At 44.0% G+C, this 18,433-nt stretch overlaps 1 protein-coding gene across 2 annotated transcripts in view; it reads left to right on the plus strand.

The window, feature by feature from the left end:
• Positions 1-18,433, plus strand: part of FHOD3 (formin homology 2 domain containing 3) — a 455,537-nt gene that overhangs the window by 41,268 nt on the left and 395,836 nt on the right. For both annotated transcript variants that reach the window (XM_084857529.1, XM_084857531.1), the window contains exon 2: positions 14,265-14,371. In XM_084857529.1, coding sequence (XP_084713655.1) covers positions 14,265-14,371 — 107 coding nt within the window. The remainder of the gene's footprint in view (positions 1-14,264; positions 14,372-18,433) is intronic.

The raw sequence follows: 18,433 nt of genomic DNA on the forward strand, positions 1-18,433 counted from the left end.
TCTCCAGTCCATCTGCATCCTTCTTAAAGTGAGGTGCCCAGAATTGGACACAGTATACCAGATGAGGCCTAACCAGTGCTGAGTAGAGGGGAACTAGTACTTCCTGAGATTTGGAAGCTATGCTTCTATTAATGCAGCCCAAAAGAGCATTTGCCTTTTTTGCAGCCACATCACATTGTTGGCTCATATTCATATTCAGCTTGTGATCGACAACAATTCCAAGATCCTTCTCGCTTGTAGTGTTGTTGAGCCACGTATCCCCCATCTCGTAACTGTGCATTTGGTTTCTTTTTCCTAGGGGCAGAACTTGGCATTTATCCCTATTAAATGTCATTCTGTTGTTTTCTGCCCAGCACTCCAGTCTATACAGATCGCTTTGAATTCTGTTTCTGTCTTCCAAAGTATTAGCTATCCCGCCCAATTTTGTGTCATTCAACAAGCCTTGGGAAGACGTCTTTGGTGGGCACCCTTCCCGAATGGGTTTACCTGCTCCTCACTTCTCTCTCCGTTGCACATTCACTTGCCCTCTCCCTTTTGATTCAATTTGTGCAAGTGCCCGGAGGGAGAGCACAAAGCAAATCAAGGATGCTGCTCCATCTCCTCACTGTTTGCATGCTTGAAGAGGGCAGATGAACGAGCACTGACAGCAAGGAGGAACAGCAGGGCCAGGAGTTCCTGAGGGTTGACAGTGGGCGCCCTTGGCAGTTACCCAACAATGCCTACTTCTGATACCAGTCCTGTGGCCAGTGCCCCCACATGGACTGACTGTGCAGCCTAAACTATACCCTGAGATGTTCTGCAGTACAGTGGAATCCAGGGCTGATGCTCAGGGGGTTCCTTAGCAGTTGAGTCAATGTGGAATGGCTTCTCTGAAAGTGGACAATTGAAAACAATTAGATGACAATGGTACATAACCAGTTGCCTTCTGTTTAAAATAGGTCAGGAACCTGATAATCATAAGGCTATTGTGATAAAAGATATTGGCTGAACTTCATATTTGGAACTAGATTTCATCTTCACTTTATAAATGGGGAAGTGACCATTTGGTACTTTCCCCCCTCCCTGTTTATCATAGTTTGAATGGTACAACATAAATGTCTTAAAAAAGTGTGGTGATTTTTTTGCCAGGAAAAACCTGCAATCGTGTAAAATACAATCATGTGGGTTTCTTTCCTAGTGAACAGAACCCCCCCCCCCCCGCAAGCAAGAAGAAGATGGATAAAGCCTTTATAAGAGTCCAGGGCTTAAAAAAAGAATAAAAAGAATAAAGAGGATTGTTGGCAAATAAAGCCTTTTTTCCTGCCACATCACTCCGTGCCAATTGCACACGGAATTTAAAGAAGGGCAAGAAAAGAGAGAGGCTTGGGACCCAGTTTTCTTAGGGGAAACAGAATGGGTTCCCTGAGGTTTCTGTTGGTATGGCAACACGTGTGTTACCTTTCATTGATTTATTTGCCCATTTGGCTGTGTGTGTGTGTGTGTGTGTGTGTGTAGGAGAGGGCCTGAAGGCTTCATGGTACTTAAATACATGTGGCTACCATGTGTTTGAGGCAAGTGACACCCCCCCCTTTCTTTCTTAAGTGGCTGCTCTGGGTTAGTCTAAAGCTTAAGACAGTAAAAGCACACACAACAGAACAAAAGCTTGGGCTAATGAGTTAGTTTTATTCAAAGCCAATGTGGAATTTCTATTATCCTTTCTGAAAGGGGCATGAAGGATTTAATTCTCTTCAGGTAACTGGTTAGGAGCCAACTTCTGCTCCCTTTTGTTTCCTCTGCTCCTGGTTCCTTTAGAAGGAGCTGCAAAGTTTAAGGAAATGAGAAGGCTTTCTGTTGCTTAGCCATAAGAGTTACATTTGTGAGGGGAAAATGAGGCCTAAATGTTCAGCGCTTTCTTTCATTTTGTACAGAAGCAACTGGGAAATTCACTTTACCTCTGTAGTGATTAAAGCCAGGTTGGGAAGTTCTTGTTAAAAGCTTGCAGTTTTCAGATAACCCCCCCCCCCCCGAACAATGAATAAGGCGTTCTCCAAAATCAAATATTAAAAGTGGCAAAACAGAATGTTTAATTGGAAATTTCTTCACCATCTCCCTTAATATTACTTCCCGGCTCCACATCTCCTGTGGTTTAAAGATAAACATTGTGTTCTCCTCTGAGACTTGTGTTTTTGGGCTGCAATCCAGCACACATTTCCACGGGCTTACAATGCACTGAAATCACGTGGGATTTAAATACAGTAAACTATGTGCTGGGCTGAGTCGTTATACACTAAGATTCTAATGCATTTAATCAAACACACAATTTTACCCTGATTTTTTTTTCTCTTGGAAATTGGTGCATGTGGCCCCCTCTTGCTGGATTTTTGAACCTCAGTAGAGTTGTACCCATTCCTGCTCTTCCCTTAGGCCCTGGGCATCATATCACACTTGTTGTTGTTCGTTGTTCAGTCGTGTCCGACTCTTCGTGACCCCATGGACCATAGCACGCCAGGCCTTCCTGTCCTGCGCTCTCTCCCGGAGTGTGCTCAAGTTCATATTCATTGCATCGGTGATGCTATCTAGCCATCTCATCCTCTGTCGTCCCCTTCTCCTTTTGCCTTCAGTCTTTCCCAGCATCAGGGTCTTTTCCAGAGAGTTTTCTCTTCGCATTAGGTGGCCAAAATATTGGAGCTTCAGCTTCAGTATCTGTCCTTGCAATGAGCAGTCAGGGTTGATTTCCTTTAGGATTGACTGATTTGACCTCCTTGCAGTCCAGGGGACTCGTAAGAGTCTTCTCCAGCACCACAGTTCGAAAGCATCAATTCTTCGGCGCTCAGCCTTCCTTATAGTCCAGCTCTCACAGCCATACATTACTACTGGGAAAACCATAGCTTTGATTAGACGGACCTTTGTCGGCAAAGTGATGTCTCTGCTTCTTACTATGCTGTCTAGGTTTGCCATAGCTTTCCTCCCAAGGAGCAAGCGTCTTTTAATTTCATGGCTACAGTCACCGTCTGCGGTGATCTTGGAGCCCAAGAAAGTAAAATCTGTCACTGCTTCCATTTCTTCCCCTTCTATATGCCAGGAAGTGATGGGGCCAGATGCCATGATCTCAGTTTTTTTAATGTTGAGTTTCAAACCAGCTTTTGCACTCTCCTCTTTCACCCTCAACAAGAGGCTCTTTAGATCCTCTTCACTTTCTGCCATTAGGGTGGTATCATCTGCATATCGGAGGTTGTTGATGATTCTCCCAGCAGTCTTAATTCCGACCTCTGATTCATCCAGCCTGGCATTTCTCATGATGTACTCTGCATATAAGTTAAATAAGCAGGGTGACAATATGCAGCCTTGTCGTACTCCTTTCCCAATTTTGAACCACTCGGTTGTTCCATGTCTGGTTCTTACTGTTGCTTCTTGACCCTCATACAGGTTTCTCAGGAGACAGATAAGGTGGTCTTGTACTCCCATCACTTTTAAGAATTTGCCACAGTTTGTTGTGATCCACACAATCAAAGGCTTTAGCGTAGTCAATGAAGCAGAAATAGACGTTTTTCTGGAATTCTCTTGCTTTCTCCATGATGCAGCGAATGTTGGCGATTTGATCTCTAGTTCCTCTGCCTCTTCGAAACCCAGCTTGTACTTCCGGTAGTTCTTGGTTCGCATACTGCTGAAGCCTAGCTTGTAGGATTTTGAGCATCACCTTGCTGGCATGTGAAATGAGCGCAATTGTGCGGTAGTTTGAACACTCTTTGGCGTTGCCCTTCTTTGGAATTGGAATGTAAACTGACCTTTTCCAGTCTTGTGGCCACTGTTGAGTGTTCCAGATTTGTTGGCATATTGAATGCAGCACTTTAACAGCATCATCTTTTAGGATTTTAAATAGCTCGGCTGGAATACTGTAATCTCCACTAGCTTTGTTGTTACTAATGCTTCCTAAGGCCCACTTGACTTCACTCTCGAGGATGTCTGGCTCAAGTTCAGTGACCGCACTATCATGGCTATCAGGGACATTCAGATCTTTCCTGTATAGTTCTTCTGTGTATTCTTTCCACCTCTTCTTAATCTCATCTGCTTCTGTTAGGTCCCTGCCTTCTTTGTCCTTTATCATGCCCGTCTTTGCACAAAACGTTCCCTTGAGATCTCCAATTTTGTTGCTGCTTCCTGAACAATGTTACGGACCTCCGTCCATAGTTCCTCACGCATTCTGTCTATCAGGCCTAATCCCTGAAATCTATTCCTCACCTCCACTGTATATTCATAAGGGATATGATTTAGGTCATACCTGAATGGTTTAGTGGTTTTCCCTATGTTCTTCAATTTAAGCTGAAATTTTGCAACAAGAAGCTCATGATCTGAGCCACAGTCAGCTCCAGGTCTTGTTTTGACTGACTGTATAGAGCTTCTCCATCTTTGGCTGCAAAGGACATAATCAGTCTGATTTCGATATTGACCATCTGGGGATGTCCATGTGTAGAAGTCGCCTCTTGTGCTGTTGGAAAAGAGTGTTTGCTATGATCAGTGTGTTCTCTTGGCAAAACTCTATTAGCTTTTGTCCTGCTTCATTTTGTACACCAAGGCCATGCCTGCCTGTTATCCCGGTGATTTCTTGACTTCCTCCTTTAGCATTCCAATCCCCTATGATGAAGAGGACATCTTTTTTTGGTGTTAGTTCTAGAAGGCGTTGTAGGTCTTCATAGAACTGATCAATCTCAGCTTCTTCGGCATCTGTGGTTGGGGCATAGACCTGAATTACTGTGATGTTGAATGGTTTGCCTTGGATTCGTACTGAGATCATTCTATCATTTTTAAGATTGTACCCCAGTACTGCTTTTCCCACCCTTTTGTTGACTATGAGTGCTACTCCATTTCTTCTAAGGGATTCTTGCCCACAGTAGTAGATATGATTGTCACCTGAATTAAATTCGCCCATGCCTGTCCATTTTAGTTTGCTGATTCCCAAGATGTCGATGTTCAGTCTTGCCATCTCATGTTTGACCACCTCCAGCTTACCTTGATTCATTGATCTGACATTCCAGGTTCCTAGACAATATTGTTCTTTACAGCATCAGATTTTCTTTTCACCACCAGACACATCCACAGCTGAGTGTCCTTTCGGCTTTGGCCCAGCCGCTTCACTCTTTCTGGCGCTTCTTGGAAATACCCTCTGCTCTTCCCCAGTAGTATATTGGACACCTTCCGACCTGAGGGGCTCATCTTCCGGCGTCATCTCTTTTAGCCTTGTGATACGTTCCATGGGGTTTTCTTGGCAAGAATACTGGAGTGGGTTGCCATTTCCTTCTCCAGTGGACCACATTTTGTCAGAACTCTCTGCCATGACCTGTCCGTCTTGGGTGGCCCTGCACGGCATAGCTTATCACACTTACTATGGCCTAAATCCAGCATAATCATAAGTGGGAGAAATTGCTGTGCTAGTAAAGTTCTGCTGCGTTTTCCTATTGGTCAAGTGCTAGCGGATCACTCTGTACACCGAAGTGGAACTTTAGAATTATTCTCCCCTTGTGCATACTTTGGAGCTTGGTTTCCGCTAGTGCAGCATCATTGACCTCACTGCTCATCCCTAACTCCTGTCTACATTGGAGACAAACCACTGGTGCAGAAATGCCCTACACCAGGCCTCAACAACTTATGGCCCATCATAAGAACACAAGAAGACTCCTGCTGGATCAGACCATAGGTTCATGTAGTCCAGCATCTTGCTCCCAACAGTGGCCAATCAGATGCTTCCAGGAAATGCATTAATAGAGCATGAAAGCAACAACCTGCTGCAGAAACCAGTATTCAAAAGTATACTGCCTCTGAACAAGGAAGTTCCACTTACAGAGCAAACCTACTGTTTGGAGCAGAAAGCTCCATCATCGAAGCCTCCAAAGCAGGGGTCCCCAACCTTTTTGGACCCGTGGACACATTTGGTAATTTGAGAAACTGCTGTGGGCACCACCACAAAACACCTAATCAGTGGATCGTGGCTTTGGCATCTACCTTTTACTTCTGTGGATCTTAGACTTTTTCGTATTCAGCAAAAACATTTGCTTCATGTCTATTGGACACCGCAACATCTCTTTAATAAGGGATTGTCTAATTCAGCTAGTTGCTGGCAGTGCAATGCAGCTAATACATCTTTCAAACATATGTTTTGGCAATGTCCAGTTCTTGCTTCTTTTTGCGGGGAGGTTATTACACAGATAAATTTTGTACTGGAACAATCTTTAATATTCACTGATGTACCTGCTCTTTTAAATTATTGACCTGCTTCATGGAAATTAACAATGGTCAGCGTACATGGATTCTCTGCACCCTTTTGACAGCTAAAAGACTGATATTACAACACTGGAAGGATGAACACCACCTATAATGCAATGGATTGAGGACCTTACAGCGCTTTCACTATTTGAAAGAGTGGCATATAGACACCACCTTCAAATGGATACTTATTTGGATATTTGGTCCACTTTTGTTGAGTGCTGATGGGCTCCACATTGGGGACCTAGTCGCAGGCACCATTGGAGGTATGTGCAGGCATTGTGTTGGGGACTCCTGCACTAGAGGAATGACACTGTTGGATGCAATCCATTGTAATTTATGAGTCTTTATTGCAGGGGCATCAGGGCTGGTGTCAGGTTTGAGGGGGCCCTGCCCTCAGCAGCAACATCCTGGTGGACTTCCTGTGATCTTGCGTGGGTGGGATGGCTGGTTGCACCTTCTCAGGTCTTCAGTTTGGCATATTGGGCTGTTAACAAAAATCCTTTTTTAAAAATTAAAACATGGAGGCTGGTACAGCAGCGGTGAGTGAGTGTGTGTGTGTGTGTGTGTGTGTGTATGTGTGTGTTGTTGGGAGGTCTGAACTTGGTGAGGGAATGAGCTCTCTTGCAAATGTAGCTATCTCTGTTGAACACCAGTTGGGTTGCCTAATACTATGAAGCTGTGGACTATTGAATTCTCTAGGCACTACTTTCAGAAGGTTAACTGACCAATTAATCTCCCCCGGCACCCAAGGCAGTACTTTGGATGCAAGCAGAAAATGACTCTCTCCTTCCCATGCCCTATATATATTTCAGTGATCAAGAATCCTGCTGATTTAAGACCAGCGTTAAGGCTGTCATGTTGCCTCAAGCTCCACAAAGCCAGGATATTGGAAGCTAATTAAGGCTAATGCCTTAACAGACGCCTGCCCCACAATGATCAGTGATGACGTTGTGCGATGTCACACATTGTTCTTACTTACAACTTCCCCTTCTTGCACCCACAGTTTTCATGGGCCTTTCAGCCTGAATCCAGATAGGGAGGATGGAGTGCCTGGGACCAGCAAAGATGCCCCATGTTGTCCTGGTCCTGTATTGCGTTATGAAGCATCTGAGCCTTACTTTATTGCTAGAGGAATCCAACTGAGAGGTGACCCATGCCTGTTTGTTGCTTACATCTGTAGCTGGAAGGAAGGGTTAGACATTGGGATGTGTCCCTCTTCTAGCACCCTTCGCTATCCTGATGCTGGCTCAGTACAGAGGAGGTTTTTGTGTAGCACTGCAGTAAGAGTTCAAGGTTCTTATTCTGGATTTGCAACTGCAACGTAATGAATGAAAGAAAAATATGCACGACTGTATTGAGATTTCCACCAGCAGGCATGCTGCAAGTCACCTTGCTGTGGAACCTGAGATGCTTGGTGGGTATAAAACAGGCAGGGTGGATTTGTATTGTAATTGAAAAGAAATGATAGCTGCACCATTTTTGTTTTTGCTACAGACTGCATCCTCCCAATACCACTTCACAACCAAAAAGATGTGTGGGCTAAGGTTTGCGAGCTCAGTTATCTAACTTGATACTCTATATAAATCCCTGTGAGTACCTTTTAGAGGGGAAGAGGCACTGGCTTACACAGTTGCTGAAATTTTCCTTCTTTCTTTCTTTCTTTCTTTCTTTCTTTCTTTCTTTCTTTCTTCTATCACCCATCTGGCTGGTCACCCAGCCAGTCTGGGTGATGTACAGCAGTACAAACAGTTTAAAACGTTAGAATTAAACATTAAAACATCATATTTCTAAAAATACCCTAACCCACCCCAAATGCCTGCCTGAACAACCAAGTTTTCAATGCTTGGCAGAAGCTCATTAAAGAGGGGGCATGGTGGAGTTCCCACCGCACCCCAAACCTGCTGATGATAGCCCCCAGTGGCTTCACATAGATGTTAAATAGCATCGGGGAGAGGATGGAACCCTGTGGCACCCCACAAGTGAGTGGCCATGGGACCGAAACCTCCTCTCCCTGTGCTGCCCTCCCGTACCTGCTGGAGAGGAAAGACCAGAACCACCGTAATACCATGTCTCCAATGCCCAAAGCCTCCAGGCGGTCCATAACATAAATAATTAAGCAACCCAGTCATGCTCAAAATTAGTATGTTTTTCAGTCCCACACTGCCACGATACTCCTTTTGTTGGTGCCTCTTAAAACTCTGTGAAACAGATTATTTTCAAAACTCACTTTGACATTTTTCATTACTGGCACCACCATCAATCACAATATTGCTAAGAAACATGGCTACCAGCACCACACCCCAAACCATTAGCAGCAGTATCATGCTCATTCCTACTTTGAGATGTAAAATTTTTGGAACTCTTGAAGCCATGGAAACAGAAACAGAGGTGGGATAACCTACATACTCGGTTGCACGTTGGATGGCAGTAATGGGGTAACTTAGAGTGTTCCTCACACATGTGGCTTTTAGTACTACATTCACTGACTGCTACAGCATCTCATCAGAACAAGCCCAGAAACACAGGACTCTATAGAACAAAACCTGAACTGCCAAGAATGCGCATTTTCTTTACATATTATGATATATGTAACTCAAGACATATGTTGGGAAACTGAGCATACCTAAATGTCTATGAGGAAAAAATACATTAGACCAATAAATGTAATAAAAAATGGAAGAAATAAATATGCTTGGAATCTTATAGAGAGGGTTAAAAAACCAAAACCATTCCCCACCCCTTGGTTCCAAAAGTTCCAGAAATTTTACATACAGAAGTCTTCCTATTACATAGTTTTAAAAACTCATTTTGGGGGAATAAAGACCAGGTAGCAATATATGATCACGTCTTAAACATTTTTGTTCATCATTCTGAAAGAAAATATTTCCTAATCCACAGTTGTTCAATTTGGGGGGGGGGGGGGACAAAAATGGTCTTGGTGAGGGAGGGGAGTTTTTTTCCTGAACTTTTGGGGTTTTTTTCCAGGTCTTCACATATCTGTTCCTACTGAATCAGAGGAGACCCCCATCTCCCACTATTGAATCCATCTTGCCAGCTACTGATGTAAGCAACAAACAGGCATGAGTCAGCTTCCAGGAGGATTTCTCTAAGGCAAAGGTGGGCAATTTGTGGCCCTCCAGATATTTTGGCCTAAAAGTTGCCCACCCCTGCTCTAAGGAGAGTCACACACACAAAGGTCCTGCCAGTATAATCCTCAGTTCTATTGCTTATAACTGCAGAACTACAACTCGTCAAGAAGTATATTTATTATTTATATTTCATGGTTAAAGTTATGTCCCATCTTTCCACCAAAGTGGTGCTTCATTTGATCGATTCAGGCCTGAATCACAATAATTACTTAGCAATGCTAGGATGCTTGACTAATCATCAATTACTGCTATTAGGCATACATGTATAATATTTGCTCATTTTGCATACATGTAAGCTTTAATGTAATGCTGTTCGTTGCTGTTTCTGCATTGCATTTCCAACTGACTTAACTGTTTACATTTTCTCCCTCTCTTATGGAGAGGAACTGAGAATAACATTTTGTGCATCTGTTGACGTGGACTCAAGTCTATGGCTGTGTTTGGATGTCACTTTAAGCTATGATGGCTTAATAAGCTACTCACAGTAGCTTATTCAGAAAACAAGTTACTGTTATCCCCCACATAATTGTTATACTGTTATCCCCCACATAATTGGCCAAATAAGCTACTGTCAGTAATTATTTTCCCCACCCTTGCCCCTCCTCCCTCTCCAGTCCTACCGCTCTGTATCCCAGTTTCCCTTGCATTGCAGTTTTCATGGAAAAATGACCAGTGTTAGTCTCATTATGGAGAGCTGTAAATGCTCTGCAGTTGTGGGATTGTGCTATCAGGGGAGGCTGTACTGTACCAAGCGCCTATGTTCCCCCATTCTGCAGTTGCCTCTTCTTTTTTTCACAGAAGCATTCAGGGAGGTCTGTCATTGTGTGACTCAGCTGTAGCATGGCCCCACGATGGTGCATTCAGGGAAGGCTGTCATTGTACTGGGGAAGCCTGTACTGTACTGCCCGAGTTTGCTTTTTCATGGAGAAATGGCCAGAAAAGTGAATGGAGGTGGGGGCTATAACTCCCTGGGAGTTTGCTGGAATGGGGCAAAATTGCACAGGTGGTGTGCCCTCATGGGGAGTCTCTAGATGCTGTACTGGATAATTGCAGAATTGTGCTTCTTCATGGAAAAGTGTCCGGAGAAGGCAAAATGGGGAGAGAGCTATATAACTTCCTGACAGTTTGCTGGAATGAGATGAAATTGCACAGGTGGAGTGCTCTCATGGGGAGCCTTCAGAGGCTGTAGTAGTTAATTGCACAATTTTGCTTCTTATGGAAAAGTGAGCAGTTCTTCCCTATTCCCCTGTTTTCCCCTATTTCCAAGTTGCATAGCTTCAAAGTGGTGATCAGAGAAGCCTGTCATTGTGTAACTTCACTGTAGCGGGGTAGCATGATAGCACAAGGCTGTCATTGTACTTGGGGAAAGCTGTTATTCTGGAACTGTAGCATGGTATCAGGGAAGGCTGAGCATCTTTGCCCGCAGTTGTCCCTGGGCTGCTTGTAAGATCTCGGAAAAAGGGCTTTGCTGGCTGGAGCAGAGCGGCTGCAGTGGTTTTGGCTGCTTTTGCCAGTCAACTCTGTAGGTGATTGGAATAAGCCATGGTGAGTGCCAGATGACACGATAACCCACAGTGGCTTAGATAACCCTTATTGCAGACCGTGGGTTATCAGAGTGGGTTATTTCAGCCAAATAAGCCATCGTGGATTAAAAAACTATCGACAGATGACACGATAAGCAAGGATGGGTTAAGTAAGCCATTGTGGCTTAGTTAACTCATTGTGGGTTATCATGATGTCTGAACCCAGTCTGAAAGCAGTTCATGCCATAATAAATGTGTTAGTCTTTAAGGTGCCACAACTTTTTTTGGTTCTATAGTACATGTGTTGTTGTATTCACATGTTACTTCTTAGCTGTGTACCTAAGCGTGCAATGTGTAAAGTGGCCCAGACTTGGGATAAAGACTGATAAGCTTCCCAAGCTCCAGTGTAAGAAGCCCTAAGGGCACAATACTGTGGAGATAGTTGGTAGCCTCTGAAGTCAGAGGCTTCCAACTATCCAATGCAGGGCAGCCACAGCACGGAGGCGATCCTCGCCTTGGTGCTCTGGCCGCCCTGCATTTTTTGCTAGATGGCTGATTTGGGCTGTCTAGCCGTGGCTTCAGGGTGGGGGAGGGAAAGAGGCTGGGTGGCTCATAGGAAGCTGTGTAACGCAGATTCCACGGACTCCTTCCCTCCCTGCCCCTGGGACCACCCCTTTTCCCTGTCTTTGTGTTTTGTTTCCGAGCTGGTGCGGAGAGAACCGCGCTGACTACGAGGGGATGGGGAGTGCGATTTCTGGGAACCGTGTTTGGAGCCCTGGCTCTGACTTCGGTTCCCAGAAACTGAAAAATCCTATGGCCCTCTAAACAGTGTCTAGTGGCCATAGGATTGCTCCCTAAAACACTCTAAAACAGAGGCACTAAAGGTTCTGTTAAAGGGCAGAGAGGGTGTTTTATAGCCTCTGGTTACAGTTTTTAAAAAGATCCATATCTGGTAAATATATTAAAAAGTGTTTAAATTACTAAAAAAGAAAGGCCCTCTATGTGCCCATCACTATCTGTTCCAGTACTTTCATTAGAAACCTTACACAGTGATGTGAGAAATAGAAAATATCCAATTCAACTGAAACTAAGGCAATTAATTTAAAGTCTGGGAAAGTTCTAGTTTTGTTTACTGTGGCACATTGGATCCTTCCTGTTTTTGTAGTTCTTTTTAAAAGAGTAGAATAATTTAGAAAGCAAAGTTCTTTCCCCTAATTATACAAGTGAATTTGTAGGCAGACTTTCCAATCACCCTGGTGATGGCAGAGTCTTTCTCTAATTAGCAAAGTCTCTTTTGCCATTTAATTAGCATTTTATAGCACAATTCTGTGCATGTTTATTTGGATGTAATCCCACTGTGTTCAATGGGGCTCAGTCCCAGGTAAGCATGTATAGGAATGCATTCTAAATTGTTAGTCAAGGCTAGTGAGGAATTATCAAATCTATTTGCCTGATCTGTAGGTGTGAATTTTCTCATACTTTTGCTTAGCAACCATCTATTGGTTGTAGGTTTGACAGCAACTCTATTAGGAAGAGTAGCCATTAGGGAAGCTTCAAAATACTTAGCATTGCCCGTGGTTGGAAAAACAGCACAAAGCTGAACTATATGGTTCAAACTTCATCTAGGAAGCCTACCTCAACTGCTTGTCTGATACCAGGAAAGACACCTGAGAGAAGGTGGTGATATAATGGTGCTTCCCACCGCCCCATCCCACCCAAGAATCAAAAGCAGTTTGCAAGAGGGATAGCTGCTCATGTTGTGTCCAATCATCCCATTTTTACCTCTAGTAAACAGGTTTCACTAGTTGATGCATAGGTTCAAAAGCCTGCAAAGTCTGTTTCATCAGAGATGAAAGTGAGGGTAAAGTAATATGTGCATACATCACAAATCTTATTTTCATTCCAAATGTTAATCCCTGTAATCATGGTGAGGCATGTCCAGAGTTCATGTACTTTGTGTGTGCTGACCAGCTTATCTGTCCTTTTTGTTTTCTGATTCCACGTGTGGGTTCTTTGTAATCATCTGTTAAAGGAGGATTTGCAACCTTTCGTGGTTACATCAGGATTAGTGACAATAAATTATGTGAAAACTTGTAGCTTTAAAAAAATATTTACTTGAGCTTTGTAGTCACTTCGGCTGAGAACATAGGATCATAATCTCAGGTGGAGAATGGTTAAGAATTATGTGTGCACCAGGCCTCTATCTCAACTTCAGTTATCCTAGGCTAGCAACCTCTGAACTTGCTTGAAAGTCTGATTTGTTTAGACATTTACACAAATAGACATAATGCTTAGCCATGTTTAGTATTAGCTATGGTTTGTTGCATTAATCCTGCTTGAGATCTCAAATGAGAGCTGGTGTGGTGCCGTGGCTAGAGTGTTGGACTGGGAGTCGGGAGATCCGGGTTCTAGTCCCCACTTGGCCATGGAAGCTCATTGGGTGACTGTGGGCCAGTCACAGACTCTCAGCCCAACCCACCTCACAGGGTTGTCGTTGTAAGGATAAAATGGAGGAGGAGGAGGAGGATTATGTATGCTGCCTTGGGTTCCTTAAGGAGGAAAAAAGGCAGGGTATAAAAGTAAGTAAGTAAATAAATGTAGTTTGAAACTGTGGTTTAGCTTGCTGGGCCCCTGGAAACCATGTATAGGTAGATGCCAGTAGGATCTGCTTGTCACCACATAAGCAGAAAGGCAGAGAAAGTGCTTTGACCATTATTCGTTCAATGCACATGTAGCACTTCTGTGGTTAACACAATCATAGTTTGAAAACCCACTTCAAGCTATGATTTCTTATCCTGGTTTGAAGTCCAGTCCTTAAGCATGGCTTAAGTATTCAGACATAATGCTTAACTGTAGTTAAGGAAAACAAATTATGATTACATGACATGTCTGCAAATCCATACTATACAACCTATAATCCATAGGTTATGGATTCCCAACTTGCCTAAAGATAAGTGATTGTATAAACATTAATGGGTTATTATTTCGGCTGTGACCAAAAGTAAGTACTCTGCAATTGCTTGTATGAAAAGTAGTGATTATTTCAGGAAACCAATCCTGAGATACTAACTTCTGAATGTGTAATTCATGTGTAAGCCACCCTATATTGGCAACCAGAATGACTACTGACGTTACTTTTGGGATCTTGTTATCTTTTGCTTAGAGGAGTAGGTAGCTGAGCATCTCTAGGGGAAGTTAAAGGCCAGTGTTAAGAACATATGTGCTTGAACTGGAGCAAAAACTGTAACAAACTGGTTTTTCATTGTTTTCCAGTAAGTATTTATTTAAGGTGGTCTGCTGGATGGAAGTCTTGCAACAGTGAACTATAGTATTTTGGTTTTTTCTCTTTCAGCTTGATGACTGTACACTGCAGCTGTCTCACAATGGTACCTACCTGGATTTAGAATCTACCTTAGATGAGCAAAAGGATGAGTTAGAAGGTTTCCAGGAGGATTCTGGGTAAGTAATTCTTTCATTTTCTTCATGATTAGCCCTTCAAATATTTGAAGCTCTGTTATGCCTCCCCTTAAACTTCTCTTTGTGCTAAATGTGTCCAGCTTTTTCAGCTGTTCTGCATGGGACTTGGTTTCTCAAGCCTTCACTGTCCTTGTCGCCCAGCTCTGGGCACACTCCAGTCTGCCAGTGTCCTTCTTAAAATGTGATGCCCAGAACTGGACATAGTACTTCAGATGAAGCATGCCAGCACAGAACTTCGGCTATTGGGCAGTATAAAAACGTAATGAATAAAGAAATACATATAAATAAACAAATAAAATGGAACAATTACTACTTGTGTTCTGGACACTGTGCTTTTATTAATGGTAAAATCATAGAACCATAGGGTTGGAAGGGGCCTACAAGACCATCGAGTCAAACCCACTGCTCATTGCAGGAAACCTGATCCCCAGGTGGTCTCCCATCCAAGTACTAACCAGGGCTGACCCTGCTTAGCAGCCGAGATCAGACAAGATCAGGCACATCCAGCCCTTTGCTTATAATCTAAGACTGCCCCAGCCTTTCAGCAGCCTCACTGCTTTCCTGACTCATGTTCAATTTGTGATAAACTAATACATCGAGATGCTTTTCACATGAACTACTACGAAGCTATGTCTCCCCCATCCTATATGTGTGTCTTTGATATTTGGACCTCAGTGGAGGACTGAGTGGGCACATTTGGGAATTTGAGAAACTGCTGTGGGCACCACCACTAAATGGCTCCCATGGAGGATGTGGCTAGTCACATCCTGGCTGCTGTGGGGGCCTGGCTAGTCAAAAGAGGTGTGTGGGTGGGTTGGGAGAGAAATAGCGAGGCTAGAGGCTGGAAGGGAGGGGACAGGACAAAAAGGGAGGGAGGGATAGAGTGAGGCTAATGGCTGGGAAAGGAAAGAAACTGAGGTGAAGAGGTGGGGGAGAGAAATAGCGAGGCTAGAGGCTGGTGCGAATTAAAGGGGTGAGTGGGAGAGAAAGAACAAGGCTAGGGGCTAGGAAGAGGGAGAGAGAAGAAGGCTATGGATGGGGAAGGGAGAGAAGTAGCGAGGAAAGGGGTTGGGTGGAAGTGGTGTGAGAGAGAGCAAAGAGGAAAGGTCTCTTGGAGTGGAAGAAGATTGGGTGAGGCCAGGAAGCAACTCTTTCTTCTCTTCTTGACTACTGACCAGCAGATCAGCGGCAGGTTCTGGAACAGGAAGGAGAACCTGGCACCCTAATTGTTGTTCACGTTTTTAATTAAAATTTAAACTTTGAAGGGGACAGAGAGTGGAGGGCGTCATGGGTGCCTTTTGAGGTCCCTGTGGGCGCTGCACTGGGGATATCTGTACTATAATAATATTTCCTCTAGATGTAATACTACAACTCTCATCACCCCTGACTGTTGACCACATTGGCTGAGGCTGGTTGGAGTTGAAGTGAGACATCTGGAGGGCCACAGGTTCCCCACCTCCGGATTACAGGAACAAGTCCCACCTTATATTGACATGGAGAAGAGAGTATCCTAATTGCCCTGAGCTGTGGAACTCTGGGATGTTGTTGTTGTTGTTGTTCAGTCGTTCAGTCGTGTCCGACTCTTTGTGACCCCATGGACCATAGCACGCCAGGCCTTCCTGTCCTGCGCTCTCTCCCGGAGCGTGCTCAAGTTCATATTCATTGCATCCGTGATGCTATCTAGCTATCTCATCCTCTGCCGTCCCCTTCTCCTTTTGCCTTCAGTCTTTCCCAGCATCAGGGACTTTTCCAGGGAGTTTTCTCTTCGCATTAGGTGGCCAAAATATTGGAGCTTCAGCTTCATTATCTGTCCTTCCAAAGAGCAGTCAGGGTTGATTTCCTTTAGGATGGACTGATTTGACCTCCTTGCAGTCCAGGGGACTCGTAAGAGTCTTCTCCAGCACCACAGTTCGAAAGCATCAATTCTTCGGCGCTCAGCCTTCCTTATAGTCCAGCTCTCACAGCCATACATTACTACTGGGAAAACTCTGGGATGTGTAAACCCTCAAATCTCCCACATCGCCCTGCCACTTGTTAATTGGCAATACCAAGAGCCCTGTGTCCTTCTGTGATCATCCTTCTAGTATCAAATGCATCCATCTAGTATCCCTCATTTAGAAAGAAGTTGTAGTTCCTCCAGTTCTTCTGATACCTTGGAAAATCCTTTTCAGTTTACACCCTGTTTTTTTCTACTACCACAACTGGGTCTGGACCCCTGACTCAGTATTCTCAGAATCATGGAACAGTAAGGTTGGATGGGACCCATAAGACCATCGAGTCCAATCCTCTGCTCAATGTAGGAATCCAAGTCAAAGCATCCCTGACAGATGGCTGTCCAGCCTCGTCTTGAATGCCTCCAGTGTGGGAGAGCCCACCACCTCCCTAGGTAATTGGTTCCATTGTCGCATTGCTGTTACAGTCAGGAAGTTTTTCCTGATGTTCAGCTGGAATCTGGCTTCCTGTAACTTGAGCCCATCTTATTCTTCTTTTGGGGGAGTGAGCCTGCTGGCATCTATGTTGCTCTTTCTGCCCCAAAGATCATGGCCAGATGTTTGTGACATCCCTGTCTCTGGACTTCTGAACACTTCCTAAGGGTGCTCCTGCAGAAAGACACTGCCAACTCACCCTTGGGTGTCCCAGTTTCACTACAGGCTTTTGCTCCCATACCCTCTCTAATCTGGCCCAAAAAGGGGTCTCCAGCCCAGCTGGTATCCAAACTGGGCTGAAATAAAAATGCGTGGAGTAATAGACCATGGGGTGTAAAGTGAGGAAGGGGGCAAGGTCCATCTCATCCATTCACCCCTGTGGCCCTTTTGTTAAAATTAAATTTCTCCCTGCTTTATACATGAGTGGGACAAGTAAGTGATGACAATGTGGCAACTGTGGTTGCCCCCACAAGATAAATTTTGGCCCTTTTTATGTATCCCCAACTCTGAAAGCTTTCCAGAAAAAAAAGAAAAGACAAAACCATAGCTCTTCTGGCTTTTATACACTTCTGTAAATCCCATTTATTTAGAAAAGCTCTTTGGTATTAAGTAGTGCTGATTATTTTCTGGACTGCCTACAGTTGTCTGGAAAATTACACATTCCTGATTATGTTCTACTGCTCTTGAATTGCTGTGAGTTCCGTATTTGCATTGGTTGGCATTTGCTGTTTTTATTTTGGTTATCTTGTTAGTACCTTGAGGTTATGCAAAGGTGGGGTAAGATGTTTTAAGGAATATATAAGTGGGACAGGCTTTACTTTTGTAAATAAAAGCTCTCTTGAGCTTTTCTGTGTAGATATACTTCCGAAACCAGGTTGCTTACCAGAAGCGGATGCCTTTGTTTTGGATTATCAACAGCTTGTTATTTTTAAAAAAGCCAAAATACCAGTATTATTGATATTTTGCAGTAATAGTATTACTAATAGAAATGGATATCCGAATGAGGTTCATAATAAACAAACCCCGGGCAAGGGGCAGATAAAAGAAAGCCCCTGAGATTAGTAGGCATAATATCGTTGGCCACTGTGTGAACAGAATGCTGGTCTAGATGGACTCTTGGTCTGATCCAGCATGGCTCTTCTTCTTATGTTCTTAATACTTTAATTTCTGATCTGGATTTTCAGTATTTTTACCTTATTTGTACCATGTTCAGAAAGAGTGTTGCCAAAGAGTGCTGGTTCCACGCAGGCTTCCCTTGTCCAAACTGTGGGTTGGATTTGGATCCAATGCTGGTTGTTTGATGGTTGAACAGAAACAGTTGGCAGAACAGATTTCCCCAGCCCCCTGCATGCTCCCCAGATCTGCTCCAGAGGATTGGGGGACCCTACGGAGTAGATTTGGATCAGGGGGCTGCAGGGGGGAGGAGAGCAAGGGGAATTTAACACTGGGAGCTTGGGAGGCTTGGATGCCTGTTTTTGTTCAGGCTGGGTAAGCAGTTTGGCTCCAAGCCACCTGCTCCGATGGGAGGTTCACAAATGTCCCAGCAGTCCTTGGAGCGTTACAAAAATACTGAGGGGGTAGGACTTAATCCTACTTTTATTTCTTGGCTGTTTTGTCT

This window comes from Heloderma suspectum, chromosome 5 (genome assembly GCF_057233095.1).
Source record: "Heloderma suspectum isolate Gila_16-S chromosome 5, 16-S_ref, whole genome shotgun sequence".
In the NCBI taxonomy this organism is placed as follows: Eukaryota; Metazoa; Chordata; class Lepidosauria; order Squamata; family Helodermatidae; genus Heloderma; species Heloderma suspectum.